Source organism: Cajanus cajan, chromosome 7, assembly GCF_000230855.2.
Source record: "Cajanus cajan strain Asha chromosome 7, NIPB_CcT2T_4, whole genome shotgun sequence".
NCBI classification, from domain to species: Eukaryota; Viridiplantae; Streptophyta; class Magnoliopsida; order Fabales; family Fabaceae; genus Cajanus; species Cajanus cajan.
The window spans coordinates 18249881-18276569 of record NC_138523.1 but is presented as its reverse complement, the minus strand read 5'-3'; the positions used below and the strand labels follow the sequence as shown (position 1 = coordinate 18276569).

Sequence of the window (26689 nt, the reverse complement as noted above, 5' to 3'; positions counted from 1 at the left end):
ATTACAACTCTATTGGATTTAAAAACAACTTTAAAACCTTGTTGAACTAACAAAGCAGCACTAATCAAATTTTTTCTAATTTCATAAACATGAAAGACTTCATCTAAAACAAGACAATTTCCTGAAGATAATTCTAATTCTACTCGGCCTAGACCAATGACGCGTGCTAGGCTCCCATTCCCCATGCTTATAGTACGTGTGCCACATTCCTAATATGAAGAAAATAATTTTTTATCAGCACACACATGAACATTAGCTCCAGAGTCAATCCACCAATCATTTGAGTTATAAATAAAGTTTAACTCTAGGCTAGTGACATGATACCTGTTAGATGGGGAATCCGAGCTAGCATTAGTGGTAATAACATTAGCTTGAGGCTGAGACAATGATTTGGGATCAAATGAAATATCTTTTGGTTGACGACGACGATGAAAATAATCCTTAGCAAAATGATTGTTTCTTCCACAAAAAAAAAAACAGAAGGACTCATTTCCTTGAATTTTACTCTTTGGTTTGTAGTTGTTATTAAAAGCATTGTTTTTATTTTTGGAGAAATGAGAGCTTTGACCAAACTTATTGTTATTGGAAAAACCAGATTTTTTGAAAATTTTTTGTTTAGGCTTATTAGCATTTTCCACTAAATGAGCCTTAGCCTGAAAAAGGGGTTTATTAGAATCCTTTTATGAAATACAATGCTTATCTTCAATTCGCAAGGTAACCAATAAATCAAATAAAGTGAAGTGATCAGGTTTATGCTTAAAGCTTCTTGCAAACTCAAACCAAGAAGGAGGCAATTTAGAAATTAATAAACTAACAAACATTATGTCAGGCAGAGTAATTTCTTTCATTTTCATATCATAAATAATATTTTCAAATTCATGAACTTGGTAAGAAAGGTTTCCCATCTTTCATTTGAAAATAAATCATTCTTTCACAATAGTATTTTCTTAAACCCTTTTCAGCAGAACCATACTTTAGTTCCTGAGTGTCCCATAACTCCAAAGCAGTTTTTGTATGACAAAATATTTTCTAAATATTATTCGATAAAGCACTCAAAATACGACCATAATACAAAATATCTTTATCACTAGAAGAACTAGCTTCAACCAAGGCACATTCAAAACAACTTTTAGATTTTTCATTTAAAATAACATAAAATAAACTCAACTTTGTAAGCCAAAATTTCATCTGTTGTTGCCAACATAAAAAAATTTCACCATTAAATTTTTCTAGGTTACTACTCAAAGACTTTAAAATATTGAACAAGAAAAGAAAAGATTTTTCTCTCTAAGATTGTTAGAAAATAAATTTAATAGAGCACAAGAAAAAATAAAATATTTAGATTTATCAATAAAACCAATATCAACAACACAATGAATACTATAAAATTAAAAGCAAAATAATCGGTAACAACTAATTAAACACAAAGAGTAAATTAAAATTAAATAATAAGTTTAGAGTAGCCTGGATTGAAGCACGGAGAGAGCTATCCTTAGAGAGAAAACGCCCCCACTGCACTGGTAATTTTGAGTCTTATAATGCGCTTTTCTCTCAAGATACGTCAACCCGTTAGATCGTTCGAGTGCAGTGAAAGATCCCCCGAACCAAAGAACACCACTCTAAAAATATATTTAGTAGTAGAAATAATTTTGAGAGAGAAATAGATAAACTTGTATGTTTTTTCGTATATGTTTTTCTCACGTACTGATGTATATATATAGGCACTATTAGATACCTTTTTTCAAAAAGAATGAGACGTGCATGCATCAGTTTTAATTGTTTATTTATTTAGCAAGCTTTCCGGTGGTAACATTAAAATAGTGAATGCTTGATGTGCTAACCACTTTCAAACAAAAGCAAGACTTGGTCACGAGAAAAACCGTACCATATCCGTTTTTTGGTTTTGGAACATTAGAATAAAAAGGAATTAATTAGGTTAAATATTTAATTTAAAATTTAAATTATAATATAATTTCTCAACAATAAATTCAACAATATCACTAGAATTCCAGTTTTGGAGAACGTAGAAAATAAGATCCTTCAAGCTTTCTATTTCAATCTAGAGCAACACTAGTTTCTCCCCCACATCAATCTAGAGCAACACTAGTTTCTCCCCCACAGCACTAGCTAGCATTCCAACACTGCTGGGAAAAGGTACATCCAATAAGTGTTTGCAATGCATTTTCTTGTTGGTTCTCGCATAAAACACACTACTACACTAGGTTGGACACTAAATACCCAAAGATTGTAGATTCGGTTCTTGTGGTTAGACTTTCCCAGTAAGTTCGCCACATGAAAGATTTAACTTTGGCCGCAATTTTTAACTTCCAGATGCTACTCCATGCACCTTCAAATCTCAAGTGTTCAATGCTCACCATGTTATTCATATAATCAGGGTACGCATATCAGATAGAAAACACAACCATTCTTGCTCCACCTCCACACATGTTGATCATCCCCCCATCAATGTCTACAAGTGGAATGTTGTAGATAGTTTCTATGTTCTCTACTTCAAACATAGCATGAACAATGTCCCTTCTCTAGCATTTGTTGGTTACATCCATAAGACAACGCACATTAAGGTCTCTAGCACTTGTTGGTTCCATGCCCACCCTTAATAGGGACCTACTATACTCTAGGAATGAATTCTTTGTCACAAGCATTCTTTAACAAAGCCAAAAACTTCCTCTTATTGTGTCCTACCAAAGATAGGAGATCCAAATACGTATTGGTGCATTCCTTAACCCACATAATACTCACCAGTCTTGTTCGAGAGTCACTAGGGGGGTCCTACTAAATAAAACTTTGGACTTATCCATGTTAATTGATTGTCCTAATGCAGCTTCGTATGTCTTCAAGTTTATTCCCTTATACATAATTGAGAGTGAAGATTGAAAAAAATTCTAATTATCATTAAAGCTTATCATAAATTCATAATTACTACCACAAAAGCAAATCATGATTACAATATTGATTTCAAGAAACGAACAAATTAACAACCAAGTTTTTTCCTTTTAATGTTTAGTTGTACATTTTCATGTAAAAATGGATCATAGTCAATTATATAGACTCCTGCAGAAAAGAGAAACTGTTATTCACATTTTCCATATCTCTAGTTTTGTTAATTGCAACACTTATTCTAAACATCCCAGACAAATCAACAATTCCAGGGAAGAAGACATTTAAATTAAAATTAATCAAACTATGCATATTATGCAAGTATATATAAATAAATATGTATATAAGTATTTCAAAAAATATTCTAACTTAATTATGAAAATATTAAAAGAATTTTATATTCGCAAACACATATATTATATTATTTTAATTTATATAAATGTTAACCCCAAACGTGTGGTTCAGCGGTAGGGGTTGATTCACGCTTAAGCAAGGTCAGGGGTTCGAATCCTGCCTTGTGTATGTAGCCGCGTTAAATCTTGAGGCCAGCTATCCCACCCTTTGAGGTGCCTCCAACATAGCGAGGAGATTAGTCACGCCTATCGGCGGTGGATACTCCAGGGACGAACAAAAAAAAAATTTATATAAATGTTTGTTTCAAAAAATACTATCTTTATAATATATATTAATTAGGTTTTTATATAACTTTTATGATTTAAGATGTGTTCACACTAGATGTAATTCTAAATATTTACACCAAATCTTATACATTTAATAATTTTTTGTATAATACAAATTTAATTGATCGAGCGGTTAAATCATGTGATATTATACTCAAGATTATATATATAAAATCATAATTTAATTTTTATTTTATCATAATTATTTATCTATTAAATATTAATATTTTAAAATAATAAATAAATAAATAAAAGTAATTTATTATTATAATACAAATTATTTATCATAAATCTAAAATATAATTTATATGTATAAAAATATTTATGTATACTAATTTTAAATATAATTTGTATATTCAAACATAATATTTATTTATATGCAATTTTTTTTATAAATTTTATATTATAATAAACAATTTGTGTAATATACAAATTGTTCCTACCGTAAGTCCGCTGTACGGTAGGAACACAAATTAAAATATTAATTAAAATATAATTATGATAAATAAAAATTAAATTATATATAAAATTAAAAACCCTCTAAAAGTGTTTGTCTATAGCTTGGTGTAGTGGTTTGCTTGTTGCAATATCACCGTTGGGTCTCCGGTTTGAGACATGACATGTCCTCATCTAAAACCATTTGTATATTATATAGAGAGGTTATTATCATTATTAATATTATTATTATTTAGGTACAAAAAATACTTTGTACTTTTGTGAATTATTTTTAAAATATTAAATAATAAAAATTATATAATAGTAAGTGGTTATTAAAAAGAATGACAGTTAGAGCAACTTCAATAGGAGTTGCTTGTCCTATGAAGCAACTCAAGTTTCGGTTTTTTGCTATTGGAGAACTCTGACGTGGCAACATGAGTTGCTTGAAGAAGGGAGAGAGTTGTTTCCTCAAACAACCGTTTCTTACTAGATTTCAAGCAGATGTTATTGAACATATTTGGGAACATTTCAAAAATAATAATGATGAAAATTAATTTCGTATAATGTTTATATATTTACTATTTCTTTATTTTATTTTTAGGCTTAAATATATTTTTAGTCCCTCAAATTTAAGACAAATTTGTTTTTGGTCCTTCAGATTTAAAACTATTGTTTTTAGTCCTTGTAATTTTTAAAAATCTTCTTTTAGTCCCTTAGATCACCAATAACATATTTGAAAGTGACTAATTAATATAATTATGTAATATCAATCGGATTAAATGTGATATTTTCACTAATAGGGATACTAATAGGTAGATTTTATGCAATAATATTTGATAAATTTCTTAATAAAATTTGAATATAAGGACTAAAATAAGATTTTTTAAAATTACAGGGACTAAAAATAACAATTTTAAATTTGAGGGACCAAAAACAGATTTATCCTAAATTTGAGGGACTAAAAACATATTTAAGCCTTATTTTTAATATTTACTTATTGTGTATTTTTTCTTGTAATTTATTTTCTTTCATTGTAGATTTGTAGTGCAATTATCCTTTTTAATAAAAAATTAGATTTGGTTCATAAATGATTGGAAAAAAATTTTTTAAAAGTTGAATTTCTTAAAATTTCTTACCATTGGAGTAAATTTGTGTTTGAGTTGCTTAATGCTGACATAGCACACTGGGGACCACTTTTTTCATTTTTTAATGGGGGGTGTATTGGTTTAGGATTTCGTAAGATTTTAAAAGACTTTTTTTGAGTAAAAAAATCCATTGATATTCAATCATGATTTTATGTCACTTAAAAACAATCCAGTGGTATTCAATCTGGATTTTCAAGATTTTTTAAAGAGTCCATTAAAATCTATTGGTATTCATTTGAGATTTTTTACAACTTAAAAACAATCTATTGGTATTCAAAAATATAAGAATTTTAAAGGATTGTTGTGTGAGAGGGATTTTGAAGGACTTTCTAGTGTTATCTATAAATACCAAATTCATAAAACAATCCCATCCAAACCCATCGAATTTTGAAGGATTGTTTAAAGTGACTTTTCAAGAATTTCAAGTGAATTTTTCATCTTTTCTTTTCTATGTTCCTATCTTCTCCATTTTTTCTCTGCTAATAATACTACACTATTGTTCATTGCTCATATATAATATTGTAGTACTGTTCTCATCCCATTCTCCTATTTTGTGAAACTCCGATATATAAATGATAGTGTCATTGATTTGCTCTATTTTTCTGTTCGTTTTCTTTAATTGACTTGCTTTATTTTATTCTATGTAGTTGAATTTGTTCATTTATATAACACACAAAAATGCTTGAAATTTCAACTTTTAAGTGGTAGTTTTTTTTTATAGCACACGTCAAGAAAAGAAAAAGGTGAAAGATGAAATTGATATCATAATCTCTACAATATATATATATATATATAAGATGAATTTGTCAAGGTTTTTGTGAGTAGAATGAGATGAAAATGGATCTTAGTTGGGGGAAGAACCCTCTCAGCATAAAAACTGCGATTTTTCTCCTTCTCTTAAGTTTGTTACTCTTATCTACTCCTTTTACGACTCAACAATTATTTTATTTTTTTTACTATGAATTTTTCTTTTTATTTTTATATTGTGAAATTAGGACTTTTTTATATTTTAAAAAAAGAAAATTAACATAAGACATTGGAGTATCTAATTTTTTAGGGTTTAGGATTTATGTCTTCATTAGCTTATTTTTTAAAAGAGGAAATATTATTAACATATTTGTTAGAATAATTTACATTTATAAATATCGTTAAAAATTATCATATAATATATAACTAAAATAATATATATATATATATATATATATATATATATATATATATATTCTATATATCTAAATGCTTATTCTTTAAATAATAATAATAATAATTATTATTATTATTATTATGCTAATATTATATATATTGCATATGTAATTAGGTAAAAAAAATTTGGTGGATTGTGAATTTCCTAATCGACGCCAATTTTTAGCTCCATTTCGAGGTGTAAAATATCATCTACAAGATTTTACAGGTCAGGGTAATGACCCTGAAAATGAGAAAGAATTGTTCAATCTTCGTCATGCGTCTTTAAGGAATGTGATCGAGAAAATATTTGGTATTTTTAAATCAAGGTTCATAATTTTTAAGTCAGCACCTCCATTTTTATTTAAGACACAAGTAGAATTTGTGTTAGTATGTGCAGCACTACATAACTTTCTACGTAAAGAATGTCGTTTTGATGAATTTTCAATTGAAGCGGTAGATGAACCTTCATCTTCAACGTTACCAGTTAATGAAGATCATACTTTTAAACCTATTATTCAAACCCAGGAGCAAGAGCGAAAAGGCGCTAATGTTTGGAGGACTAGTATAACTATGGATATGTGGGTGAATGTTATTTAAGAGGATAAGATATTATGGAGAATTATTATTATTATTATTTATCTAGACATTATTATTTTTTATTATTTTTATCTTTAACTCTTTTTAAATTTGAATGTATGAAATTTTTTTTGAAATCTTATCATATGTCAAAAATCCACGAAAATTTTACAAAATCTCACAGAATCCATTAAAATCCTGATTTAAAAGTCTTGCAGAATCCATTAAAATTCTGATTTTAAGTCTTGTAGAATCCTGCAAAATCTTAAAAATCATGAAAATCCTGCAAAGTCTTTTAAAATCCGCAGGACTTTTTTTAACTAAAAAAATCCTTTAAAATCCTAATCCAAGACACCCTTAAATGAGTTGCTTCCATCAGAGATACCCTTATAGAGTGGAGTTTTAAAAAAAATAGAATAATTTTTTTTTATAATTTATAAAAGAATATTTATAAGCATAGTTTTAAAACACGGACCGGTCATCGAACCGGTTAAGGTACTGGGTCAGTGGGTCAAAGGTTGAACCGGTGGGTCACTAGTTGAACCGCATGATTCGATTTTTATTTATTTTTATTAAAAAGCATTCATATTAAATATATTTTATACTTATAAATTTTAATAAATTCATATCTTATTTTAAATTTTAATTTTTCTATCTTATTTAAAATTATTTTTATTTTTATTTTGTAAAAAAATTACATGTTAAATGGTATATTAATACAAATTAAAAATATAAATAATATGTACATATATAATATGCTTGCAATTAATATTAGAAAATAATATATGTAATATTTACATAGATATTGCATTATTAAATATATAATTTAAAATTAATAATATACTATAAAAGTTATTTAAGTTGTATATATTGTAAACAAATATATTAGAACAAGTAGTCATTGTTATATTTAATAAGACTCCTTGCTTTTTCATTAAGAGATTCAATTTTCATTATTATTTTTGTGATTTATGGTCCCTTAAAAAAATAAAAAAATAAAAAATAAGTGGTTGAACCGGTTTGACCCACCGGTTCACCGGTTGAACCGGAAAATTGACCGGTTCAATCCGGTTTGAAACGGGTCAACTGCATAACCGATCTAACTTCAGATTCGGACCGGCTGGACCACTGGTTCCCGGTCCAACCGGTCCGACCAGCCGGGTCGGTCCGGGTTTTAAAACACTAATTATAAGGATAAAATTGAAACTATAAATATCAAATGAGATGATTTTATTTATTAATAGTACAAATTATTATTATTATTATTATTAGTATGAAATATGTATATATATATATATACATGATATAAAGAAAATAAAAATATTTGATAAAAAGTATATAAATGTAAATATTAAATTATAAAAATTTATATTTAATTTTTTGTTATAAATTTATTTTCATGGTTTATATATATTTGAAAAATTATCTCCTAAAAAAATTCGAAAAATTATGTTACTATTAACTTTATGATAATTCTTTTTAATTAATACTTTCCTCTAGGATAAATAAGAATAAGATTAAATATGCTTTAACTTCATTCAAATCTTAAACCAAATCAATTGAATCATAAATAATAAAAGGAAATAATTGAATATGATAACTTTTCTTTTTAAACCTGATCGATCCAATCCAATTCCGAAAGTATCAACCCTAATGTGAACCAATAAGCTTCCAAAACCGTCACTGACGTTTCATCTTTCTTCGCCTTTAAATTAGTAACTACTCTATTTCGTAATTATCGCAAGGTAAGTTACTCTATGCGAATTCTCGCTCCTTTATTCATAGAAAATTCTCCTTTATTCATGGAAATTATTGTTTGTTTTTTCAGTGCTCAAGTTGAAGGTGACAAATATCACAAGACATAAAATGATTGAGAAATATACATGGAGGATTAAGAACATCTCTAAATTGAACTCCAAGAGTGTGTACTCGGAGAGTTTTTTCCTCAATGACCACCACTGGTGATTGATTCAATTGTTTTGTATTAAGTGTGTTTGGATAGCCATCAGAATCAATTTTAATTCCAAAAATATTGTAAAAAATAAATTGAAAAAGTGGAAGCAACTTTTTGTTGTTTGTGCTGGAATTGAAATTGAGTCTAGAAGAATCGAACGTAATCCAAGCATGCACATGCACATTATATATGCTGCTCTTTCAAGTTTCACGTACGTGATTTCTATCTAATTTTGATTCAGTTTTGTAACTTCCTTTTTCAGGCAGCTTCTTATTTATCCAAAGGGAAACAATGTGGACTACTTAATTTATTTGGAAGCTTTTGCTGGTTTTTATCCTGTTACCTGGAACAAAGATGTAAATATCAAGTTTAGTTTAGTTAATCAGGTCAACAACAAAATGACTAAAACAAAAGGTACTTTTCACACTTCTCTCTTTTCAAATTCAGCCTTTGGCTATATATTTCATTCCCAAATACAACTTGTGTTTCCTAGATATGCTTTGGATGGGTTTAACGTGTCAGGTAGATGAACTATGATAGTTAACTAGCAAGTGTGGGTAAATTATTTTTAACTTATTAATCTCTTTCTGTAACTCTGATTAGTATACATTACTTCCCAAATTCTTGTTATAAGAAATAAATGATAGAAATGTGTAAATCAAAAGTCTTTTTTTATGAAAAAGAACAGAAATAGTATTATTTAAGATTGTTTGTCAGAAATGTGCAGATAAAAATCATTATCTTAAAAGTTATACAAATATGATAAGATTTTTACTAGATTTTAATAGATTGGGTAAAACTGCAAGAGTTTTCACTCTCCTCTTTCAATATATTTTATACCAAAAATTATTAGTTCGAGTTGTTCAGCATTTATGCTCGATTTTTAATCAAGAATTAAGATTTAATCCTGATTTAGACATAAAATTGTTACCGAATACCACTTTATCTAATAGAGAAGAGTTATACCTTTTTATATTACAAAAACAAAATTATCCTAAGTGAATGCATAGGTGTGATGTTTATATCCCAATGTTTTTCCCATTATTAAGAGTCTTTGAAGATGGATGGAACTTGTTGATCGTAACTTTGTATCCATTTGATAATCATATAATTTCAATTTTATTTTTAGTCAAACTAACTCATGTTATATGAATTTGGTAGAAACTCAACACAAGTTCAGTGGTGGAAAGGATTATGACTGGGGTTTCACATCATTCATACCGTTAAATAAATTTTATGATGCTAGCATTGGATTTATTGTGAATGATACTTGTGTAATTGAAGTTGAGATTTCAGACAACAAGCCTGAACATTTGAATCAAGTAGTTCAATCAATTTGCAAGGTTGATAACAAGCCTCTTGAACACACAGCTGGTCCTTTAGCCAAGGAAATGTTCACAACATCACTTGATGAGCTAGTGGATTTCAAGGGTTTAGGGAAAATAGAGAAAGCTTTTGTTCCACTGCTAGAAGAAGTATGTTCACAACATTCCTCACTAATTGATAGTCAACGGAAGAGAACTGTTATGTTTAGTGAATATGCATTCAGAGCTTTGGGTCGAGTTTTACATTTTCTTAAGACTAACAAGGTAAAAGATATGGATGGTGATGCTTGTAATAATCTCCAAAATTTATGGGATGAACTTGAGGCATTTGGATTTGATTTGACTTGGTTGAAACCCCATGTTCAATCTGCCTTGCATATGAAACAACATTTTAAGAAAGCTGTTCAAGTGAAAAGGAAGTTGGAGGAGAATATGGCTGCTTTAGAGATTGAAGCAGAGAAATTGAAGGCAAAGATAACAGAGATAGAGGTACAGCTTGAAATATCAAGTAAAGTATTGGTGAAAGCTGTGGAAGCCATTGAAGTGTGCAATTTGGATGTTGAACTAGGATATGGAATTGGAGCACCATAATTATGTCAGCTATTAGTATAGGTAATTCATAAATTTTGATGAACTATTTTTTTTAACAATTGGATGTTCGGCTAGACATCAATGATTTTTTTTATCTCAAATTTATTTTGAATTATATAATCCCATTTGATGCATTATAGTTTCTGCCAATATAACTTCTGCATGTCTTTACGATGATGATACAACTGGTTAGGTCTTTTTATTTATATTAGTTAGGACTTGAAATCAAATTTGACTTTTTTTATATTTCTAATTTCATATCTCTCCATGTGAATATGTGTTAAAGATAGAATAAACTATTCGTAATCCCATTGAAAATTCTTAATGAAAATGATAGTTGATCCTGACTCATAATGTTATATAAAATTATATTTTATCTTAATCTAAACTTTGTTAGTACCAGAATATAACTTCTCCATGATTTAAAACAAAGTCTCTTAGAAGTTATTCATATTTCCTTACCAACTCTAGTATAATGTTTAGCAAGACATCCATGTAAATTTTTAGAGAGTATTCGACTGCCATTTAGTAGGATGAATGACATAGTGGATGCAGAGAAATTCGATTGTCTAACATAGTTGCTCAATATATTATTGTACACTTCTAACCTTTTAGAGATTTATCAATAACAATATATATATAAAAGAAATACCTTCAACTCCAATCGTTTTTTTTTCACTTTATTCATACCATTTTACCCTTAAATGTCCATATCTTCACACTCATATTTACCAACTTTTCTTTTATTTTTTAATTTAAATAAAAACACACATAGGCACAAAGTGACCCTTTTCTGAAAATGATATTAGAACGTTCTGCAATTGATGGACGGCATTGTAGTGCAACATTAAAATCAATAAAACTTTATTCAATTCACCCCAGGCTTTACTCTCTGCCACGGCCAAATATTAGCTTTTTATTATTTCCTAATAAATATTTTAAAGTTGGTTTGCGATTGTCAGTAACTCTGAATGGAGTTAATTTTACTTCATATTTCTATATTTTATTTAATAAAAATATTTAAAATTGCTGATGTTTGTTACATCAACTAGTATTATTTTTAATATTCAAATTTCAAAATTTTGAATTCAACTCTTGTATTTATAATAATAATTAATTTTTAATATTATTTTATATTATTTAAAAATTTAAGAATGAAATATTTAAAAAATATATATTTTTTAAATCAGACTATTATCTTTATATATGTTAATAGAAATGTTATAAATATAGAATAATGATAATGAATTTATTTATTTATTTGTTATGATCACGAGGCATAGTTTTGATTTTAACTTTTATTCATAAAAGCAAAAGCAAATCCTTAAATCGACATGGTGGATGTAGAGAAATTTGATTGTCTAACTAGTTGCTCAGTAAGTTATACGCCTATCCTAAGTAGGGAAAGGTTATATAATCAGTAACGCTATAGGAATGCTTTGCAATTGTTGGAAGGCAATGCAGTGCAACAATAAAATTGATAAATCTTTATTCAATTCACCTATCATTTTACTCTTTGCCTAATATTAGGGTTTTTTTTTTTAATAGAACACATGTGTAGTCTTTAGTATAGATACAATCTTATTCGAGACCCATAAGACTACTATAGTTTCAAATTTAAAATATTTGATAAAGATGAAATAATCTTGTTCATTAGTTCATTCATGTGTTCTCCGTGGTAATTATTAACCATCTATTCTTTCCCAATAAAAAAAATGATATCTTACATCCGTTTTGTGGTTGCCAGTAACTTCTTATGTCTTTTATTTTATTATTTCTTATTAAAAAAAACTCAATTAAAAAAATATTATATAACAATTAAAAAAAGAGAGAAATTTTGCGTCTATTTGATTTTTAAGAATGAATAAAAATTATAACATTGTCGTTTTCATATATTCTTTGTCTGAATATATAGCTTTTATCTTAGGTTCCATGTTGTGTTGTTAGTTGTTTGAAGGGAAATTTAGGAATTAGAGAACTCTAGAGTTAAGTTATAAACTCAGTTTAAGAATGGGTTGAAGTTAGTTATGAGAAGGTTGGGGTATAAACAGGTAAATAAAAATTGGATCTTCATAAATTATTCTTTCAAGTTTCTAGAGAGATGGATATGCTATAGAGAGGAGCTATGAGATTTAGGAAGGCTCTTTCTCCATCTAATCTCTTTGTATGTTGTCTGTGGAAAATACAAGTTAATAATAAAAGAACTCTATCAATAAATCATAAAGACACCATATCTTAACTAAATATATAAGACATCTGATTCATGAGTATCGTTTGGCCAACATGATAACGTTGAGTCTGGCCATTTCTTGTCATTTTCCATTCCATAATTTTTCAGATTGTGTAGATTGTAAACTTTTGTTAATCTTTTAATATCTGTGATCCTATCTTTGAATATATAATGCATTGTAAGCATGAGAGTTTATTTGGTGTGTATTAATTAAAGAATTTAATTTACATACACCGCTATCGAAGAAAATTTTACGCCTAAACTTTCCTTTTAAAATCATCTTTCGCTTCTATACAAAAAATGAAAATTGAACTGCTAAACATTTTCACTTTTGTTATTACTTAAATTAAGATTTCATTTTAATTTTTTTATAATCTATTTTCATTGTTGAATTTTATAATCTATTTTCATTGATGAAGGAGCATCAAGAGTATGAGTTACACGCATATTTACCAGCCATAACCATTCTTAATCTACAAATATTCAAATTTTCACAAATATAACAAGAAAATCTAGCTCAATTAGTTAGGCGGATAAATTGTTATAAATCTCTTGATACCAAATTCAATTTCGATAGATTAAGAAAATTGTCACAAATAGGTCCAACATAACAACCTCAATATGATCATAGTTACCCATATTTCTTCTAGGATCAAGGGACCAATTTGAGGTTCAAATGCCCCACTGAAAGTCGGGATCATATGGTGCTCCTTATGCCCAAAAGTACATAATCTAATCCTCCAACTCACCCTCACGCTAAGCTAAGGCCAAAACGGAGAAGTTCGTTTAACCCCAACTAAAAACAAACAAGCCAAAGCTCTTTTACCGTAAAGTACAGTTGTACACTAGTACATTTACATGTAAAATGGACCTAAGTACTCATTATACTCTTGGCGCAAAAAAGAAACCGATATTTACAGGTCCACCGTTAAATAAAACAAAGATTTCCATCTTTTCCACTAGTTTTAGGCCAATTCCCCTCTTAGTGCTAAAGCTGCTCTTTGAATAGCCCTGGCAACCCTCCAGATCTCATGCTGAATTGCCGCCAACCTTTCTTTTTCACTCATTTTAGCCATTGCAGACATAGAATCAGCAATTCCAGGGAAGAAATCCAACTTGCTTTCATGGTCACTAGAAGGTCCAAAAACCTGTACAGGTAAACAGAAACTGTCGGGTTCTCTTCGATTCAAAGCATATTTAATGGATTCATAACTCACAGTGATGACTAAAACAAACTATTCACCACATGAAATGATGAAACATAAGCATAAGCTGGGAATCTCTAGTGTCTAGTTATTGCGTTTCAACATACAACTTGCATATTAAGAGTATCAAATATTCAACTCTCTATAATGTCAATAAGATCTGTTGAAAATCCTATATTGACTAGTGATATGATCAAAATAATGTATATAAAGTGGGGAGCAATCCTCTACTACAATATAGCATCAAATACTATGCTAAAGAGCAACAATGCACCACATGACATGTTGCTAATTCTACTTCTACCAATTTCATTAATCACCCTTTTCTTCCATTTGTATTTCACGAAACTAAGTTTGATTGAGCAAGTAATAACTTATAAAATTGAGATACAGTGAGGAGATATGGTGTAATATAATCACCATGTCTACAGCAAAATTTTCAGTTTCAAAATGACAATGGAAGTTTTCCACAATGCCATTGGACTTTGTTGTGTCATAAGAGGCATGATATTAGTCAAATTGGTTAGTGAAAAGTTTTAACCGTCGCTTCAAAGACATAGAAGGTAAATACACTCACAAGATGCTTGAACCATTGCCTTCCTCGAAGCCCATCAACATCCAAGAAGCCTTTTTCCGCAAGCATTAGTTTATCATTAAATGCTCGCATTTTCATATCTAAAGAACTATCTGGAGTTTCTTGCAATCTCAGTTTCTGCAGTTCAAAATAAAGACAAGTAAATGAAGACATAAGTAAAAGCAGTTGAGGTAAATTTGAATAATAAATAATATTAATAGTTTAATACACAACAAGTCATTTCAGTTTTGATTTTACCTTTGATTCATCATTAGCTTCTTTGGCAGCAGAAGCAAATTCTTGAATAGACGAAGTTAGTGGATCTAGAGAAATTCGATTGTCTAAAAGGTTGCTCAGTATGTTATGGTACACCTGTCCAAAGTAGGGGGAGACTATCTAATCAGTAATGATATAGGAATGCTTTGCAATTGAAGGAAGTCATTGTGCAACATTAAAATTGATAAAATTTTGTTCAATTCACTCATTTTACTTTCTTTGCCTCAGCCAAATATTAGCTTTCTATTCTTCCCTAATAAAAAACTAAATTAAATTCGGTTTGGGATTGGTAGTAACTTAAATATCAGCCAATTGATGGATGTCATTTGTTTTATTAATATTAATAATAATGTTAACAGCATTATGGTTTGATCATCTGAGTCTAGCTCAACGGATTAGGAATAGTAGAGGTCCTAGGTTCAAGTTGTGGAAACAACTTTCAGGTGTACTCAAGAAATTATTAAGACACTGAATTTACTAATTCACTAATTTATGAAATCTAATAATTTAATGATACAATAGATATAAAACAAAATAATAAATACCATTAACTTAAATTGTTGTAAATGTATTTTTACCTATCCCAACTCATAATTAATGTAGTTTAACAATTAACTCTGACTAAAATTTCATGGCTGATTTTTTTTTCTATGGATATAATCCATGCAGTATTCTAAAACTCGTAATTAAAAACTAATATATGAGACATGACTTTTGTTGATCAAACATTATTTTAACACATGGGAATCCAACATGCGACTACAAGGACACTGGCTGGGTTGAGATAATCAACTTCTAATATCAAAAGACAGTACTTAGCGACAAGTTAATTAAAATACAAATGAAGATAAAAGCGTACTTGTAACTGATCCGCATAGGAAAGATAATTGAAAGGTAAAATGGAATCATCAGCAAGGCGAAGGGCTAGAAGCCCCCAAATTCCAGTAACTAATACAACAAACAAAAAAGATATATCATCTTATGACTGAACGCATGGATTAACATTTTATTGGCCAATAAAATAATCATTTCAAAATTCTTGTTGAACGAGAAATCTAACCAGCTACATGGCGCTGAAAGAAAGGATCACCAAACTCTGTCATCCAGCTGTAAGAGTCGAAAGCAGTATGATAGACAGGATAATCTTGAAAAAAGAAATACATTATTTCACACCCAAGGCCATGGATAAATGAAAGATTATGGACATTGACATGTAGAAGCATTTCCTGATACAAATTTTTTTTTATTTTTGTAGTGTAAAAAATTCTATGGTTAAACATTATACATACAAACCCTTTTAGTTCTGGCTCCTAGGTACAAGTCCTATGATAGGATTATAGGACCAAATGATAGCCAGAAACACAAGGATCATTGCAATGCTGAGGCATATCTTTTATATATATATATATATATATATATATATATATATAACTAATATGACAGAGCTCTATGACTGCAGATCTAACGGCCAATAAACCATGAATATTAAACCTTTATCAATTTCAAATTCCGGAATACCCTCTTAAATGCCCCAAAAGTACATTAATAAAATAAAATCGAGTGGCACAACTAGAGAAAATGCATACATATGGAATATTTGATACAATGGCACGACTTTTTCACAAATCATATGAAACCCTTTTAATTCATACCATTATCAATGTGGTATGTGCCTCTCAAAAAAAAAAAAATATTCAACGCGGTCAAGTATGTACCTTTTCCAAAATATAAATCAATTGATGGAATCCCTGCATGTTGCACAAATGGAGCAAAATCGGAATCAACTCTACCGAGCCTTTGAATCTGCAATCAACCAATATAAAAACTGCTAAGCAACAAACTTATGATTTTTCATCGCCATTAATTTACTGTGAAAAATAAATTGAATTATTTTTTTTGGTACTTCCAAATTTGTTTTCCTTAGCAAAAAAAAAAAAAAAAACTGTCACCAGTGAGAAGCAAAAGGGAAAACAATAAATATGAATCTATCAATACTCCAAAGGCATCTAGACAATAAAGTTAATCACTGAAATCAACTTTGTTGAAAAATAGACAACAGGGAAGATGTTTGAAACAGTTGTAGGTGAAATAGTAGTTAAGGACAACTAAAGAGAACTTCATATATTTAACAATGACCATTGACCAGTAGACTAAAAGTCCTACATTAGAGTTTCCACCAGCAGCCACCCAATTATCATATATTGTTGTACCCTCAGAGTCAGGATCCTTGACCTGAAATGAACATATATGGCAATTGATGTAAATCATAAATCAAATTCAAATACCAAGATCAATTATATTTAAAACAATATCCACATGCAGATTTGCACATGCACGTAGAATTACTTCAAATACCTTTTTAATGACCTCGAGGAGGAGATCGTCTAGCTGAGGAGTTGAGCCTGCAAAGAAACCTTGGCCTTGAACAGCACAATCCACATTAAGGTATGCTACAGCTTTGGAACCAAGATTAACAAGGTTTTGTTCAACCCACTCAGTGGATCCAATCTACATAAATGGATAAACTTCAGTTAGAGAGCACATTACTAGAATTGACACCATAATTGAAATAAAGCAAACTGATCTAACTTGATAAAACTCTAATCCATGTGGAAAAGACTTAATCAAGACGATGGATAAATTTAGGTAAATAAGACAAATCTTAGTAGAGTTTCACTTTCATCACTCCACATATCTCAACAGTTATTTGTCACTGATTCACTGACTTATCAAATCCAGTGGCCACATAATGAAAGTGGTTAATGATGATGCACACAAGATTAGTTGAGCTACCTACCATTCCAAATTCCTCTGCATCCCAACTGCATAGAATGATGGTCCTCCGTGGATTCCACCCCAAACGCAATAGAATAGAATATCTACGAGCAATGTCAAGTAGGGCAGCTGTCCCACTGTTGGGGTCAACAGCACCATATGTCCATGCATCTCTATGATTCCCAAGAAGAACATAACGATCAGATTCTTCACGTCCCTTGATAATGGCAAAAATGTTTTCAACGGTAGCCATCTTCAATTCACCCTGAAAAAACCAAACAAGGCTGAGTGAAAACATGCACAGAAAACATATACCATAGTTAATGAATAATGACAGTAGTACTACATTAATATCAGAGTTGTAAAGATTGATAAGCATAAAAAACTTAAATATATTTTAATAATTAAAATACCACGAAACATACCACCAACAGACATGAACAATAATTTAGATACCAAAACCAAATCCGGGATCTTTATAAAAGCTGACGCTAATCCTATTTGAACTTATAGCTAATTTGAATAAACTTTTAGTAACAAAATCAGTTGTTTCTAACTCATTTCAAAAGATTTCATGATTAAATTTAAGCATTAAATTTCGTGTTACAAGAGTTTCTCAAATTGTTTACCTAGACACACGTTAGATATGGTCAAATCCGGGACATCTCCTAAACTTGCAATCATCAAAAACAATATATACTATATAGGTTCAAAGCCGTATTCCATTTTTCCCTTTTCCCTATTCCGATTTTTAGAGTTTAATTTTATGTTTTTAAGCAAACATTGAATGAGACTTGGCCATTTTAGATGATAAGGCAAATTTCTATTAAAAAATAAGGCGAAGGAAAAAAATTATATATGTATCAAAAAAATAAGGCAAAATTCTATTTATTTTGATGTAAAAATTTATACTAACTATATATAAAAATTGATCTCTTTTTTACTAATGATATAAATACAAACTATAATTTAATTACGATCTACTACCTCATCCAATAATAAATTGTTGTGCAATCATAAAATTATCTAATTCTGTAATAATTGTCTTAAAAGATATATTTAATGTGATTTTTAATTAGTTGATGATATATAAAAAAAAATCTATTAACTCATCGATCAATAAAAACCCATTATACATATAAATTTTAAAAAAACTGGTAAAAATTATCAAACTTACCATTCATGACAATTTGTAATTAAATAAACAAAATTACATTATCAATGCATGTCATTCACTATTTTATTTATTTATTTATTGTCAAATAAAACACTATTTAGTATTCACTCGATGTAAAAAAAACAAAGCATTTACTCATAAAAATCTTTTCAGTGAGATTATGAAAATTAATCTTTACAAACAAAAGATGAGCATTGCTAACAACACTCCCCTACTCTATAGCATACCTTTTTAACGCACATTTTACTATCAGTTAAAATTTATTAAAAGAGAATTGGTACCAAAACATTCTTTAACCTTTTTTTTTTAATACATTTTGTTTTATTATTAAAATCAATTGAAAGATATTAAATCACAAAATTCATTGAGTGCATGCATGTTTGCTTTCGGTCCATATCATACACCACATCCACCCAAAAAATCACGTTAAACAATTTAAAAAACGCAAAAAGAATAATATCTTGCTTATACAAATATGGATTGAGATTAACATGATGCTAAAACAAACATGCAAACGGAAGCTATAATGGTTTGCTTATGCAAAATGTGAACTGAGACCAACGTGAGCTAAAACAAACATGCACCAGAAAAATCACGTCAAATAATTAAAAGTATGAGTTGTTTATGCAAGATGAGGTAGTATGATGGTAAAAGAAAGATGGAGTAAAAAAGAAGTGAAATGGATGAATTGATGTGATTAAAGGAGAAGAAAGAAGGAAAGAGAACCTGATAAGTAAAGTTGAGGAAGGTGGGGCCAGGGCCAACATGGGAAACCAAGGAGGACTTAAGGGTAGGCCGCCAATGGAAGGGCAAGGGAGCACCTCCAAGCGAGAGCAAGAGGGACTCAGCAGCCTCAGAAGACAAGGGCATGGAGGGAATTTTGGGAAACCTTTTCAAAACCTCACTATCATCCAAACCCAACCTCTCACCCCCTTCAACCGCACCCCACCCAGGACTCAGCGGGTCCCCAATGCCACCCCTCATCACGTGACCCCTCTCAAACCCCTCGCGCCACGTGTCACCCTCCCCGAACACCACCACCGCCACCGCCCCCGCCCTCTCCGCCGCCTCCACCACCGCGCCGCGCCCCACTCCCCCGCCCCCCCTCGCCACCGCCACGCACCCCGCCACCTCCACCCCCGCCTCCGCCAGCGCCGCGAAGTCCTCCGCCCGCCCGTGGTTCACGAACACCGCCGCCGCAAACGCCGCCCCCGACGGCGAGTACGCGTGGTACGGCCGCACCACCTCCGGACCCGACCGCTCCGGCTCGCCCAGCCGAAACTCGTGGACCGCGCCGCCGCTAAAATGCGCCGCGAGCGAGGCGCGCACGGGGTAGGAGAGCAGCGCGGCGTGCGTGACGGCCTCGGCGCGGAGGCCCAGGCCGGCGAAGTGGTCGAACACGTGGCGCGCGGTGGCCGACGCGGGCTTTGTTCCCGCGAGGTGCGGGCGCATGGTGAGCGCGCGCAGGTAGCCCGCGATGGTGGCGTTGGAGGCGGAGGAAATGAACGCGTGTTCCGGCGAGGAGGTCGCATGGTAAGGGAAATGCAGGGAATAGAATCCCACGACGGCGAGAACCAGAACCGTCACGAATGCCAACAACGGATTCGGCTTCCCCGGGAACGTGCGCTTTAACAGAAACTGAACCATTTTTTTTTAGGACAAAACAAAAGAATCACGATACTCTGTTTTCCTGTTGAAACTCAGACTGCGTCTTTTTTATTTATAATAATAATCTTTATTTATACACATTATCTATACTAATTTATAAAGAAAATATTCTTTTAATAATTACTATGATCTCTATTTTTTTTAATCATTATATTCTTTTATTTTAAAAATATATTTTTTAATTTAATTTAAAAACTTAAAATTAATAAATTAATCCTAATACTAATTAAATTAATATATTTTTCATATAATAATAATAATGTGCTGGAGGAGCTTGAAACGCATCGCTGAGCTAAGTTTCGCGTGCGTTTGGCGTGAACTCTATGGAACAGCGATTCAAGTTATGTGTATAAAAAAATGGGAAATGCTACTCCAATAGAAGTGTGCCTTTCCGGTTTAAGCAATTTTTCTAATTTTGAATACAAGGTTTCTTAGTTTCCGAAATTTGTTTTCCGGATTGTCGTCTTTGGAAACGTAGCAGTTAAATTTGTCTCTCTCATCAAACTACCCTCCTAACATGAAGGTCTTTGATTATAAAATTATATATACATAAGTTTGAGATTATTTCAATTATAAAACTAACATTGTGTCATAACTTTTTTTTTAATCTAAATTACAATCACAACTTGATTTCTTACTATTACGGTATATAGTTACATTACTATATTATTACTTACACGTGGATTTCTCAACTTGTGAAAATATTTTGTTATGTTACATGCAATATAATAGTGTGCAGTGACAAATCTAGAAATTTTAGATAGTAGAGACAATATTTATTTATATATTTGTAGCATTTAAAATTTTACATAACTTTTAAAAGTATAAATATATATATATCATAATTATTTTTTACCAGTTTTTAATTTACGATTACGATTAACAATGAAAATAAACTATGATTACAGTTATCTAATTCTAAATAGAACATAAATCTTTCACTCTTTCCTATTTTGATTTTTTTTAATCAATATATACAATCTTACAATTTTTACTATTTTAATTTTTTTTAATCAATGTATATAATAAATAGAAAACACAAAAGACAAACATGCATACTACAAATTTTATTTTATTAAAAATTAGTTTTTTTAAAATTACATTATATATGTGAGCATTAATATATATATATATATATATATATATATATATATTATAATTAAACTTTTTAAAAAAATTGATTCGTTATTAAGGAATATTATTTATCACATATGAGAATTAATCTTCTAGTTTCACAAATATCAAATAAATGAATATCTACTCCAAATTTATATTTTATACATAAAATAATTTAAATATATATGTTTATTTTATTATAATATAACTTTTATTTTTTAAAATATAATTTTTGATATATATATATATATATATATGTGTGTGTGTAAAATGGTAGTAGGGACAACTGCCCCCACACTGTTGCATGTAACTGACTGTGTGTTAATCTTTTTTCCCTTACATATGAAACTAGAAAAAATTGATCACTGCTTAATTTTCTTTTATATCAAACTTTAAATTTTTATTCAAGTTGTTAGGGATTAATGATAATAATTTAGCTTATAAAATTTATGATAACATAAAGTGTTGTAGTAAAAAAAAAGGATATAAATAAATTCAATGTTTAAAAGTTAGATATTTAGTAAAAATTTGATTATAAAAATGTTTAATAAGATGTGAATTCAGGTATAATAAAAACGAGAATTGTGTTTTTTTTATTTTTGAGTAAAATTTAACATTTAATTTATATTTTTTATTTATTAAAATTACAATAACAATATCAAAATTCGAATTTAAAATCAGCTACGTTTTAGTTCTAGATTTCATTTGTGATGGTTTTGAATAAAAGACGAGAATCTGATATTTTTAATAGAAACCAGTTAGTAAATATTTAAACTTTGGAGTCTGGCAATTAATTACCGGTTAGCAGCTAGTACAGTGATGAGTGAAAGAAAACGTCAAAGTCACACAAAGTTTGATCAGTTGTCTGAAACTAATATTTAACCTCTCTTTCTAAATATTTGGAACGTCAAATTGAACTTTTTTAATTTTCATACATTGAATTAACTTTAACCCCAATTATCTAAATTTCAATGTTTTTTAATATATAATAGCAGTTTTAAAATCACAATTAACATGGCCATTGGGTCGAATTGCCTGTTTGCGACTGATTTTTATTTTGAAAACTAACAATGAATTCCTGGTCATCTTCCGGTCTATATAAGCGGTAAAGTTTCATTCATAATAGTATTATTATATAATTGAATAGTTTAGTTTTAATAAGTTTTAGTATATTTTTGTTTTTTCATCTTAAATATTTGAATTTTTATAGTTTAAATTAGTTTTTCATTTCTATTATTTTTTAATTCTTTTTTTTAATATTTTATAGCATTATTGCAATATTATGTTTTTAATCTCTATAATTTTATCCTACCTTTTATAAATATTATTTAGATTATTTATTTTATAATTAAATTAACTTTTCAAAAAAAAAAATTATCCACATACGAGAATGTACCAAAATTCCTCCATCTTTAAAAGTACAATAACAACTCCCTTAATATATAGGTTAGAAACCCTTAATCATACTTCAACTTTCACAAAAGTATGTTGAGCTTTCTATTTTGTATTAAAACATCAAGAGAATTTTCACAAGGATTTGTATAACATAAGTTTAATATAATCAACTAGTATAAACGTATTTGTATAAAGTTATCTAATATTTTCAAACAAAATCAGTTTAATAATACCAAAACTATATCAGATTAGAAATGTTAATAGAACAGGTGGAGGTAAGTAGTAGTCTAATGTCACCCATTTCGTTTAGTATATATATCCATAAATTCTTTATATATCTATAGAAATCAATGGATATCCATAAATATTTGATAAAAATGTAAGATTTTAAATTAAAAAGATAAAAAAAAATAAAACTAAAAATAAATGATTTTAAAATATAAATGTATATTAAAAAATAATTTTGTAACATATATTTTGTACTTAAAATAAATAATTATGAAACATAAATTTAACCAAAAATAAATTAAATTACCTATCTCATGCATCTTATCAACATAATTCCACATAATAACATGATTCATGCATATCATAACACACCACATAACAACATACTCATGTTCATTCACCATACTCACGCCTAACATCAAATTAGACAAATAATCTCTAAAGCACTTATGCCTAGCGTCACTCCTTTCACTAGTACAAAAATAGGATTTTACGTCAGAAAACCCAAAATACGACGTTAAAAATACGTGGTGGCATTGTCGTAAATAAAAGCTAACTCATTTACGTCAAACAGGAGGGGGTCCGACGTAAATTATACATTCTACGTCAGAGGGTAATTCTGTCTGACATAGATTGTATAATTTACGTCGGACCCCTTCCTTTCCGGCGTAAATGAGTGCTTATATTCCCTAACCTTTCAGTATCTTCCCCCGCGCGCCATTGTTTTCAAAATGTTCTTCTCTTATTATCTACGCCTTTGTTTGCACATTGCACGTTTCTAAGTCTCTAGGAGTCTTCACATTGCACGTTTGAGGTTAGTTCTTCTTTTATTCTCTACGCAATTTTTTTCTTCATTTTCAGTTGAATGTTCATCTGGAATGGCCCGTTCTCCAACCAGAACGGGCCGTTCTGCTTGATTGTTTTGTTTGTTAATTGTTGATCTGGAATGGGCCGTTCCAAACCCTGAACGAGCTGTTCCAGATAAACAATTAACACAGAAGTATTGCATCTGGAACGGGTCGTTCTGATTTTAGAACGGACTGTTCCAAACGCATAAATCTGTGTTAATTGTGTATCTAGAACGGCTCGTTCTAGTTTCAGTACGGGCCGTTCCAGATGCATTAAAGAAGGACTTTTTAGGCATTAATCTTAGGTTTCTGTTTGTGTATTATTTGTTTTTTTATTAGTTTTTTGTTGTTATATTGTTTTTTTTTTTTACTTTATTTGTCTATTCAGTTAATTCGTTGTTTTAATAATGAGTTTAATTTTTTCAGGATTATGGAAGATTCAGGATCTGGTAGTGGAAGGAGAGAAGGTAGATCTGTCACCCGATTGTCTGGGTTGACAGCTGGACGCATTGCTAAGGAGAGGACGCCGGTTGAGGTGGATCCTCGTTCTAGCAAGGCGTCAGGCCCAAATGCTACCAAGTTTAAGAGCTATTTGGGAGTCCTAGCTCGACGACATGTTTCTATTATCATTCCATCATGGGATGACGTTCAGGAGGCTGACAAGAACCTCATGTGGCAGGATATTCAAGTATATACTTTCACATCCCTTCAATATTATATAACTTAAATACATTATTTATTATTTGTTGTTATTTTCATAGCAAAATTTTGACATTCCTAACACTAAGGTCATGAGGAGGAAGATGTTATCTGCACTTGCTACCAGGTGGAGAGACTTCAAGACTTTCTTAACACAGGAGTATGTATTTGGAGACCGACAAAATGAGACTCTCTGTCTAAAGTACCAGATCACTTATGAGGAGTGGATTCAATTTCGTGCCACTCGATTGGATCCTTCTTGGCAGGTTAGTTATTGATAACTCTTACATTGACACAAATACTTAAGGTATATTTTAATTAATCTCATTTTCTTTTTTGTATTATTGCAGGCCAAAAGAATAGCTGCCCAAGAACGACAGAGCGAGAATGATGCACCCCATCTATTGTCAAGGGGGATATGAATTAAAAAATAAATAAATAATGAAGGCTAGGGCAGAGGCAGTAGGGGTTGAGTCTGCCGACCGTGTGGAGTCACCTCCCCTCCATGAGATGTGGATAGCAGCCCGAACAAAATCAGATGGGCAAATGACTTCTGAGTCTGCAAGGGTCGTTACTGATAAAATAGTTTGTAAAAATATACAAATTAAGACTCTTCATTTCAACTCATTTAATTCATAAGTGTAGTTTAGGGTATACTTATTGTTAATATGTTGCAGGAGGATTTAGTTGAGCAGACCACCCAAGGCTCATTTGTTTCCCATGATCGGGATGATATCCTCACAACGGCCATAGGAAGGCCAGAGCACGTAGGTCGTGTGCGTGGTGTTGGTGGTTCTTGGAGCCACCGAGATTTCTTTGGTGCACGATCATCGAGGAGCAGTACTATTGACTCTTACAGTCAAGAGGCTATGCAGAGAATGGAGATGCAGTTTGAAGAGAAATTGAAGAACATTCGAGAAGAGTTTGAACAGAAGTTTGAACTTTTGGCTCGTTCTTAGCAACAGACTGCAGTTGCTCATGATGGTGTACGAGTCAGCACTAAAGGGAGTTGTGCTGCTCCAGATCCCTCAGGGGAACAGACTCACACTGATGTACCAAACCAGTGTGAGTTATATGTTGAGGATGACCCCCCACGCTTAGTGGCTATTAGCCGAGTATTTGAGGGTGGTTCAACCATCCATGGTGTCCCTCTACAGCCAGATTGGACACGGGTTGTGGTTGACCAAGTTCAAGATGCTACTGCTCTAGTGCCTTTGCCCAATACAGAGATTCAACTAGTGGGGCAGGCAACCGGTACATTCTTAGCTTGGCCAAAACGTTTGGTGATGCCGCTTTCAGCACAAGCAAAGGTAATTCTATTATTGCTCTTTTATATTCTTATAATTCTATTATTGTTTAACTAATTTTGATTATTTCTTTAGGATTTTATCAATCGTGGTAAGGAGGTCATGAGAGAACCTCATGTTCATCATGCTAATATCGCAGAAGCTGAGGATGATCCCATATCTAGGCTTCTAACCATATTACCACGATTAAAGAAGAATCCAATTCAATTGCAGTGGGACATTAGAGTTTTTGGAGTTGATAGATCTGATGTTCCACTATACATATCCCTGCCTGATGCATTAGAGATTGTTGGGGGAAACTCCATGTTAAATATATCTATCATACAGCTGTGGGCCATGTAAGTCATATTTTCTTTTATGAGTCTAAATTTACAATAATTACATTTAACTTTTAATAAT

The 26689-nt window shown here is 30.7% G+C and overlaps 2 protein-coding genes across 3 annotated transcripts; one reads left to right on the top strand and one right to left on the bottom strand.

Moving 5' to 3' along the window:
* Window positions 1–8335: 8335 nt before the first annotated feature.
* Window positions 8336–10926, top strand: LOC109818670 (MATH domain and coiled-coil domain-containing protein At3g58360). 2 transcript variants are annotated; one of them, XM_083060523.1, is made up of 4 exons: window positions 8336–8667; window positions 8751–8883; window positions 9139–9290; window positions 10038–10926. In XM_083060523.1, the coding sequence occupies exons 2-4, from the start codon at window positions 8789–8791 to the stop codon at window positions 10790–10792; spliced, it is 1002 nt and encodes a 333-aa protein (XP_082916649.1). In that variant the 5' UTR covers window positions 8336–8667; window positions 8751–8788; the 3' UTR covers window positions 10793–10926. The 2 variants fall into 2 exon arrangements, with proteins under 2 accessions (XP_082916649.1, XP_020239790.2); XM_020384201.2 differs by lacking the exon at window positions 8336–8667 and having other exon boundaries at window positions 8682–8883.
* A 2697-nt stretch (window positions 10927–13623) lies between these two features.
* Window positions 13624–20759, bottom strand: LOC109818669 (putative glutamate carboxypeptidase AMP1). The gene is made up of 10 exons (XM_083059396.1): window positions 19756–20759; window positions 17875–18117; window positions 17433–17585; window positions 17241–17309; window positions 16793–16880; window positions 16138–16221; window positions 15937–16025; window positions 15060–15173; window positions 14805–14939; window positions 13624–14170 (listed from the first exon to the last, which is right to left on the bottom strand). The coding sequence occupies exons 1-10, from the start codon at window positions 20674–20676 to the stop codon at window positions 13988–13990; spliced, it is 2079 nt and encodes a 692-aa protein (XP_082915522.1). The 5' UTR covers window positions 20677–20759; the 3' UTR covers window positions 13624–13987.
* Between the last annotated feature and the right edge of the window lie 5930 nt (window positions 20760–26689).